The 10,058-nt window shown below is 38.9% G+C and overlaps 2 protein-coding genes across 3 annotated transcripts in view; both read right to left on the reverse strand.

Annotated features, from left to right (window-relative positions):
• COPB1 (coatomer protein complex, subunit beta 1) overlaps positions 1 to 1,696 on the reverse strand; it is a 22,626-nt gene extending 20,930 nt beyond the window's left edge. For both annotated transcript variants that reach the window (XM_010563819.1, XM_010563818.1), the window contains exons 1-2: positions 1,639 to 1,696; positions 716 to 899 (exon numbers count right to left, since the gene is read on the reverse strand). The gene's annotated coding sequence lies outside the window, so the exon portion shown is untranslated. The remainder of the gene's footprint in view (positions 1 to 715; positions 900 to 1,638) is intronic.
• PSMA1 (proteasome (prosome, macropain) subunit, alpha type, 1) lies at positions 1,401 to 9,675 on the reverse strand. Its single transcript, XM_010563817.1, is given in 10 exon segments — positions 1,401 to 1,760; positions 2,253 to 2,357; positions 3,253 to 3,332; positions 4,010 to 4,139; positions 5,076 to 5,146; positions 5,876 to 5,964; positions 6,817 to 6,920; positions 7,431 to 7,560; positions 9,310 to 9,342; positions 9,344 to 9,675. Coding segments are annotated over 10 exon segments (831 nt in total). The 5' UTR covers positions 9,376 to 9,675; the 3' UTR covers positions 1,401 to 1,703.
• Positions 9,676 to 10,058: the final 383 nt, after the last annotated feature.

Below are 10,058 nucleotides of genomic sequence, written 5' to 3' on the forward strand. Positions count from 1 at the left end.
GCGGCCCCGCCCCTTTCGCGTTGCCGTTGCGGGCGGGGAAAGGCTGCGCGCCGGACCGCCACGAGGGCGGGGGGAGGGGCTTCCGCCTCTGACGTCACGGCCCCGTGAGAAGCAACGTCAGCGCTGCGGCGGGGCGGGTTTTTCCCGCGCAGGCGGGAGGGTGGGCTCAGGAACCCTGGGAACAGCTGCCGTAAAAATAGTGATAGGAAGAAAATACACCCCCCAAATAAATAAGTAAATAAACAAAGGGAGGGGGTAAATAAATAGAAAAAGAATAGGGGAAAAAAATTAAATGGAAAATGAATAGGGAGAAAATGATACTAGAATAGAAAAAATAGAAGAAATTAAAACCAGCAGATCTAGTGCTTAAAACCAAATACACAGCCCTGTTGATATTATTTTGATACTTCCATGACTGAACTATTTACACGGAGTCAATACAGCATTTAAAGCCTGTTCAAAACAGCACCATGCTTTATTTATTAATAAATACAAGATTCAAGTTTTAGGCCTTTTTTAAAGTACATTGAGCAGGGTATCAAGCCGCTATCTGAGTCCACCACAAAAATTAGTTTCTTGTCCTTTGCAATGTATTCATTAGTGACAACAATTAAACAGAATGATCCAACATGGAAAATGAAAAATATAATGCTGAACTCATTTTGCTTAAAATACAGCATCACACCCATTTTGCACCTGGGAAGCACCGACTCACCAGGCTTCCCTCCCAGACATCCCTACAGAAGTCGCTGTTGGTCTCCAATTTTGCGGCAGTCAGCCTGAATCCCGTTGGGCACGAGGCACCCCTCAGTCAGAGTGTGCAGAACAACCTGCCGGGACCAAAGCCCGGAGAGCCTGTTTGTTCAGCAGCAATGCAGAGACTCCATAGCTCAGGGGACCTGTAATAGGAATGTTACATGCTTCCCTCGTTACTTCAATTTAGACCATCAGTCAGCTAAAAGCCCTTCGCTACCCCACAGCCGGCTGATGGCTCTAAAGGAAGAAAGTGATTCATTCCGGTTCCACAGGAGCTGGGGTTTACTAAAGCAGAGGACTCAAAAAACCAAAACACAAGCTGGTTGACAGCTTCACGCTTATTCAGCGTATGATGTTTCTGGTAAACACTCATAACCAGAAATGATGTCTTTTCAAGCTGAGTTTGAGACAATGATTAGACAACATGGGGAAACACGCTGCATCCTATTTGTTCCACAGCTGTGTTGTAGTTTTGTAGGCATGTTAAAGTCCTCTCAGTTCAGCGCTTTCCAAGAGCACCATGTTTATATACCATAAGTAAAAGCTCACATTGACAAATGGTCAAACACATGCTGGCACCTTGATATGACAGAAGTATTTGAACAGGTGTTTGTTCAGATTAAAAAAACCAAACCCACAGCAGATTCCAAGAAAGTGATTTATTTCCACTTGTCCTTACAAGTTAAAGACAGTATGCTTTTCATTAAAAAACAGTATCATGTACTATTTAGAAAATGATTACACCTTTCTTGTCAAAGAAAATACACCCAGTTATGACCTCCTGTCTATCTTTTAAGGATAGGTGGGTTGGTTTCTTTCTTTTTTAAGAGTAATCCTCAGAATGTATCAGCAGAAAACGCATATAGGTGAGGGTAAAGTTACCAGCAAATGGATAAACGTTCCTGTATAATTAGACATACATTAACACAGAGGAACTCATCCACCAACTAGTGCTCCATGGGCTCCTCTGCTTTTTCTGCAGGTTCATCAGCAGGCGGAGCAGGCTTAAAGAGAGAAAAAAAATATATATTATAGAAGGGCAAAAAACAACAAGTGACGAATCAGCTTTATCCTGGATTGAGCATCACTAATGCAGCTCATGTCAGCAAACAGCTTACAAAGTAGCATTATGCAAATTAAGCATGGAGCAGGACAGAGCTGGTAACCAGGAGACTAAGGAGGCATCCTGGGGCAGGCATGAGAAACATGTAGCCACTTCAGTTGCAAAAAAATGAAACATGTACTTGATCATAGATAAGGAAAGATGACTTTGGAAGGCCCATCACCAGTTCAGCATAAACTGATTTAATAAGCATCTTAGTCTGTGGCTAAGATTATATGGTTTTCACGTAGTAACTTCAGATTTTAAAATCACGTTCCTAAAACTCTACTAAAATAGTACAGTGTTAAATGTTGTGAACACAAATGTGATAGGTCATTCATCACGTAACATTGTCTTTCAGCAAAGCCTATTTATTTATATCTAAAACACATACCTTTCTCTGTGGTCTCTCCTCAAGACCTTCTAGGAATGGTGCTACGTCATCATCGTCATAGATGGTAAACTCCATGTCTTTGCCAACAATTCCAATGGAAACATTCTGTTAAGCAAAGTTTTGAAAGAAGTGAGAAGCATTTTTCTGCTACTAACTCTGTGGCTTTATAGCTTTCGCCTGTGAAACAGATGAAAGTTTCCTCCCATGACAAAGAGACTCATTTTGCTGTTTGTGTCTACTTAACGAAAAAAGGAAATTTTGAGACTCCTCTTTGGTAGATTGTACTAAAAAAGGAAAGGTAGGCAGATTTACTCCCCACAAAAGCTATCATGTTTCAAAATCTTGTAAGTAAAACTACTTTTCAAGTATTTCAATTTCTTTCCATTTTTTTGTTTTCTTTTTAATAACATACATGATTTTTCAAAACCACTTATTTTAATCTTATTTTGCATTTTCATTATTTTAAGAGTTCTAAAAACCAGGGTGAGCTAAGAAGAAAAAAATTAAACATGGAAAATGGCAGATCAGCCACAAGCAGAACACCAACTAGTGGATATCCCTAGAATTTTCTTGTTCAATGGCTCCTCAATTCATTGTCAGAAGTTTCTGCAACTTTTTGCTGCTGTAGATACTCAATCAACTGTTTGTGCATTACCTTCCCTCACCTCCTGGGTGAACTACTGCCTGTGGTTACAATGCAAAGCTGTGATTCTAGTTGCATGTAATGTAACTTAAACACTGATCAAAGTCTAAAATAGAATGAAGCAACCAGGGAAACAATGTCTTATTTAAAGAAGGTACAATTTTTTTAAAGAAAATTAAATCTGAGATAATTAAGGAAACTATAGATAAAATGGTGACATATGAAATGAAGATGATACGATCAACCATTGTTCAGCTTCCAAATTTCAGTGCCAGCCACACCCTACAAAATCTTTTTCATGGTAAAAAATAATAACAATGGCAGTAAAATTTCTTGTTAGCAAAACCTTGTATTTACCTTGGTGGTCAGATCCTGTTCGGCAGGAAGAGTCTCTCTCAGGGCACGTAGTCCATGTTTAACTAGCTCATTTAGATTACCTTAAAATAAAACCAGAAAGACATTTACTAAATATATGGTATTATATCTAGACACTCATTTCCCCTCCTTCCCACTCCAGCTGACAACTCGAAAACCACTTTGGCTAGCTTGACTTATAGAACTGCTCTCTTTAGGTACTCCTGGTACTGATCACAGAGTTGGTTATAAAGGTATACCTTAAGAAACCAGCCCTTCCCTACATTTGAGGTCAAATGCATCTGGTTTTGGCACCTGCCCTGCCTCCAGTGCAGTAATAATCACACTATTTTTTTTGCCCAAGAAGCCTTTTAGTAGCTTCCTCATGACTGTTTCACGTAAAAATAAATTCACCATTTTAAGTGCACCACGTAAAATACTTGCCCTGACATACTATCGCTCTCTGATATGGACAGAACTGTTCTTTCCCCGTTTTAAACAGGGCAGAGGCCTTTTTTTTTTCCTCTGCTTTTCTGAGCACAAATTCTCTTTTCATTAGATGTAATAAGCACCCAGATGTTAGACATGAAGATTTGTAATACTTTCCTTACAATTTTTGTCTTCATGCAGATTTACACTTATGCCAAACTTGGCTCCCCAAATTTATCTTCCTACCTTGCTAAATGCAAAAGAATAGAGCAGTAGCAGAAAATAAACTGAATAATTGATGAATACCATTAGACAGAGTTTCATTACTCACAGTCAGTAAATTCAGTCATATGTCTCTCCAAATAAGTTCGTGCTGACTGCGAACGAGCACCAATGGACATTGCTTTGCAGTCAAAATAGTTTGCAGAGGGACAAGTCTGGAAGATGTGAGGACCCATATCCTACAAAGAGAGAAAAAAATCCCACAGAATGTAAAACAAATGTATAAATTCATACCAAGTCTGCTTCTGGAACACGTGATATTTTCTAAAACAGTTTTGTTTCATGGTACATCTCATAGCTTCTATGTATGCACATAAATGTATTTTATATTGCTTGTCATATCACTGTTCTTATACAATTCCTTCAAAACTACTGTAAAAAAACCCAAACAGTAATAATAATAAAAAAATCTTTATTTACACTTTGTTCATTTAAATGCAGTTTTTATGTGGGCAGGATAGCTAGCACCAAAAGTGTTTCTTTCTCTGTTCCATAAACTGTACTGTGCTCATGTACGCTTCCTACTTCATAGCTCACAGTAGATATTTTACACACATTCCACCTTATCTGCACAGAAGTAAAAACCTGCTGTAGACTTAGCCATGCCATGCAAGATTTCAGGCAAGACAATTTCCTTCAACCTTCCTCATGTCAAAACTTCTGAGGGCAGACATTCTGTGTGTGCTGCATTAAGCAGACTGTTGCTGCTAAACAAGTAAGAGAGGCCAGTGATGATTTCCACATCCATTTTTTTTACAAAAAGTATTTAAAATAATAGTTTGTAGAGCTCCATAATCAATAGTAAAATAATTACTGTCATCGTGGGATCAACATTTTGATCCCTTAAAACACAAACAAATCTAATTTTTGCAGTATCTCATTTTGCACCTTAAAATAATTAGGTTTTCATTTTTGCAAAGGTACACTTCATAAGCTATTAAATAACATTTTTTAAAGTTATGTTTTAAGGTAAGATACAGAAAATAATTTCCTTATTCAGAGAATTTTGATGAGTTCACTTCTTCCATATTCCCCTCTTAACATCTATTTATTGTATAAAATTGCATTAAGCACATTTTCTTTTAGATCAATAGTGACTAGTGCAGCTTGCTTACATCGTAACCTGCAATGAGCAGTCCTACGCCATACGGTCTTCTGCCATAACGCTGTGTTGGTATCTGGGTTTCTTAAGTAAGCTAAGGAAACAATCTCAAAATAACATGTTAATTACCCAAAATGTTTTCCTAAGCCAAGCAAAGATGCACCAAAATCATTATATAGTCTTTGTAAACCTTTCTGCAAGAGTGAAGACTACGTTCAAATGAAAAGGATTACACAGCTTACTTGGAAAACAGATTTCATGGCTTACTTGGAATACCAACTTCTTTTTCACCAAAAGAAAATTTAGCCATTAGCTTTCCTGAAATAACTGAAGGGTGCATTCAACCAACTATACAAACAGTTCACCTAACGCTGCACAGCATCATTTATTTTCCTAGCCCTTTGAACTTTTTCCAGGCACCTGATAACAGAATACAAGCCCTCCGCTGTGTTCCACGCAGAGATAGAAGTTGCCAGAGGAAGAAAAAAAAAAAACCAAAACTGAGCGAGCAGCTACAATCCAGTAAGTTATCATATTTTGAATAGTGCAGTCATTTTTCCTCCCCCACCTCCAAAGGCATAAGGCTGTGTAACAGAAAAACAGTGCCATGTTAAAGGTTGCATAGCACTTTATTGCTTCTCTACCAGTTTAGTGCATGTTACGGGATATTCTCTGAAAGAATACACAAGCAATGTGAATAAAGAAAAATTAACTTTTTCAATTTAATATGACTTTTAAGCTGTGATCATTTTATGAACAAGTATGAACAAGTAAAAAAATATAAAAGTGTTAGAAGTAAAAAAAAAAGGATACTGCTTCCAATTAGTGACACCAGGCGAGAAACTGGAAGAGGTCTATCAAACACAAATCTAGAATCCAGACACTCCTGACGCATGAAATTGCTAGGAGGAAAAAAGAAAAAAAAAAAAAAAAAAGAGAAGAAAAAAAAATCAAACCAATGCATAGATCAAAGTCACAATGAGTTTTTGTCTCAATACTTGTCTGTTAAGCTAAGAACTTTTGTTTCAGCTCTGCCTGTTGAGAAAAAGGGTCAAAGGCATTACATAATTTAATTTCATCATGACCTATAATTGTTATTTAGAAAGCTGACCACAGGTTTGAAAGAGTATTATAGCATTTCAGCCATACAAATGCAAAGAAGGTAGAAGTTCATGCAGGCAACAGATGGATCATCTGGAAAAAAGCCACCATTAAATGGTAACATTTCTTTGTAACATTACAGGAATTAAAATTTATTTTAGCAATTCTTCCTCTGCCTTCTTTTTCCTTTCCTATCAAACTGAGGAACACTCCTCCTTCTGTGTACATTTACCTCAACTGATGAAACTACGCGGCCAGCAGGTAAAAAGCAAGCCCCTCTGAAGCCAACACATACAGCAGTGTGTATTTTTAGTAAGTTTCTTAAATGTGTGTACAAAGAAGCAGCTGCTAGAGGGAAATAAGTGCTGCACTTTCTCTGGCTGCTTGGAAACCCCATCACACTGAGGAAACCAGACAGGACTGTCTTGCTAGTAACAAAACCAAAGAGCAAAATTTTGGGCCAAACAAATGAGATTTCTGCCAACTAGTTAAAAATCTGCCAGAATTTCATGCTGAGGTCTTTGGCATAGTACAACAGAGCAGTAACTCAAGACTAGTCCTTAGCTGACCAGAAAATTTCATTCGCAAGAGTCTACAAATGACCTTTCACTCATTATTGCAGAACTGTGTATGTCAACAACTAAGATACTCACCACAAGAGTCTTGCATCAGCAGTAAGTCCAGCAATTGAGATACCAATATGGTTGTCAACGTACAGGATTTTTTTCTGATGAGCTGCCAGCTCAGACTGTGCTCTCTATGCATAAAAGGAGAAAGCTATGTGGGAAACCGAACAGTTTGCCAAGCACCGTGGAGAAATCTGCTAACATTTATAGCAAGAACTGAATATGATCATGAAACAACAAGAAAAAATATTTATAAACTTGCAACAGAAGACAAGAAAAACCTAATTCCACTTCAGTAGGAAACTATCAGAACAAAAAAAAAGAACAGACACTCACTCAAGCTTTGGGAAAAGAAATAAATAGTTTTACTCCTTAATAACTGATGAAAAACAAACAAAAAACCCAAACACATCTTTTAAAGGGGAAAGAAAAGATCTTTCACTCATTTCCTTCACCATTTTGTGAAAATCTGCTTTATATAGGTACTGAAAATATTTACAGCTCTATACTGGTACTCAAGCAAAACAAAACTGGGATTGCATTTACATTACACACAAAAGTTTAGACTGCGCAAAACTAATTTGCCAAACTAAAATTTTTCTACTAACATTATTGTCCCAAGAACACAGTTTTGAATTTACCTTGAGAGCAACCAGAACAGCATGCGTTTTCGACTTCAGCCCCACAGTAGCTGAGCCTTGTTTCACAGCTTCCATGGCATATTCTATTTGATGAATTCGGCCCTACAGAATAAAATCAAAAGTAACCATTCTAAAGTTAATCCTCTGTATCAATTTTCAATTGTTTTTGATTTTCAGACCTTCTGAGTCCCCCACCCCAATCGGTACACTTACTGCCTAACAGTTTAAACCTACAACCGATAGAATTCCTCAATTATCCTCTGCAAACACCTCACCATTAACCCACAAAAATCCATCCATCTCTGAGCCACTCACTACTGCATACAAAGAAACAGGAAAACTAAAAAGAAAGGGTGAATAATCTTGACATTATAAGAATCACAAGACTTTTGTCACTGTCTTCAGAGGAATCGGTATTTGACCCAATGTAATTCAAAGACAGAACTTCTAGCTGAAGTTGGACACTTAACTTTTAATCGAGTTTCCTGAAGAAATGAGTCTTATGCAATTGTTGTGCCTCACCATCCATCCCCTAATAACTTCTGAACAAGTTATTTAGTCAACTGCAGTAAAGTCTGAAAGAGGAGTAAAGGTCTCAAAGACAATTAAGTCCCCACATGTTGTGCAAAGGCGGCCAGGAGCTTTACAGGAAAATGAGACAACATCCTTTTCATGCAACCACTGAGGGCAAAGTAGCTAATTTTCTGCACTCTACCTGGCCAGCTTATGTCAAGTAGTCAGCATTCACAGTCAGTTCACTGCTACTGTGCAAATACTGGAATTCCTAACTCAGGCATACAGTTGCATCCTACCAGTTGTGATGGAGTGGAACGTAGTAGCTGTTACAGTGAAATGTACTGGGGATAATCTACAGGAAATCACCTTCTATTAGGTTGTTGGGGGTTTTTCTGCTAAAAGGTTTTTGATTTGATTTATCTAGAGAAATGCAAAGTCCACTAGATGCATAAAATACCCTAATGTTCCATTCCATCGACTAAGTTATAAATGGAATTTCACTAACATAGGATATTTCCTGCCCAAGAGCAGTATGGAATCACTGTGACCTCTCCAACATGCTTTTATCAACTTTCATGAATGACTTGCAAGGCTGTAAAAGTGTGAAACCCTTTCTAGCCTTTAATCTTGTATTTCCTTTCCTTTACAACAATATTGGAAAACATGCCCCAATAAAATATGATTACTCTTTGCTCCTATATTAACAATGCCAAGAATTATTATGGTATTATATCACTGCCTCACCTACAGGAACGTATGGAGTGCTAACTGCAGCACAGTAGCTACTTTAAATGCCTTTTTTATAAAAGACATCAGCACTATTCATATTTTCAAGGCAATTTATGAAAAAAAAAAGAAAACAGCGCTGTTGATGACTTCACATTATCTACTAAAAGTCTCAAGAGAATGTTGTAGTCTTAAAAGTAATTTTTGAAGTAACAGATAAATTAAAATTTTTAAAATTAAAGGTCCTGATACAGAGTCCTCCAGAGAAACACAATCATTAAGAAGGATGAGAACAGTTCAAAGCCATCCACAGCTATCATGGTATTGACTAAAGAATATCCAAATATTCAAGGTTGTCTTCAAGTATGGCATAACAGCGCCTGTTTCTCTTTTTGTACACACATACTTGAAGAAGTCAGCATATTCTCACTTAAGCACTAAATAATAACTTTTAATAATTTGATTTTGTTCTGAACAATTTGAACACAGTAGAGCTCCTAATTAAAAAAAGTTCTTCCCAACTGTAAACCAAATAGTTCCTTTCCAACATTTGCTAGTGAATAAAAGAGAGAGTGACCTAGCAGTAGCCTAACATTGGGGAGATTTAAGCTCGTTTTCATGGATTTCCATACCTTACTTTTTATTATAGGTCTGTAAATCGATGATAGAATGGTTTGGGTTGGAAGGGACCTTTAAAGATCATCTAGTCCAACCCCCAAGGGCGACAGCATCTACTTCGCACCTCGCAGGTACATTCAGAAAGCAACTTGGAATGAAAGTACTTTGAGGTAACAAGGCCCACCTAAGCACCACTCAGGTTCATACACCAGAAGCTTAGAGACGTGCTAATGGCTTTCTAGAAACCTACAGGCTACAAAACAAGAAGGGAGCAGACAGGGGTAAGCTTTAGGCACCTGAATACAGTCTACGCTGCCGTGATACCGCTGCTGCCAGAGTGAAGGAAGACCAAAAAGCAGGTCAAGAGCCAGTTAGCAAGCGTACAAAGTTATTTTACCTGCGGGCTCCAAACCGTGACATCGTTGTCATACTGGTTGCGAAACTAGAACGAACAAACCAAAGTCCATTAGTACAACTAACAAGCAGGCAGGAAGAGGACTCCCGAGCGAAGTTCTGGTCGGTGTCTCGACAGGGCATTTAGGCGAAGGGTTCGGTCCCAGGCCGGCCACCGGGGCCCCTTCTCCACGGTGCCCCGGTTCTTTCCAGGCCGGAGCGAGCGCGCCCGCCTGCCGGCCAGCACCGCCTCGAAGTCTCCGAGCAGCCAGCCCCCCATGCCCGGCGGGAGAGCCCCGGGAGCGGGACGGCGAGGTCCCGCTGCCCGTGCCGGTGCCCGGCCGGCGGGAAGCCCTGCCGAGCCCTCGCCGGGGC

This window comes from Haliaeetus leucocephalus, unplaced genomic scaffold, assembly GCF_000737465.1.
Source record: "Haliaeetus leucocephalus isolate CR32 unplaced genomic scaffold, Haliaeetus_leucocephalus-4.0 Scaffold173, whole genome shotgun sequence".
Lineage (NCBI taxonomy): Eukaryota > Metazoa > Chordata > Aves > Accipitriformes > Accipitridae > Haliaeetus > Haliaeetus leucocephalus.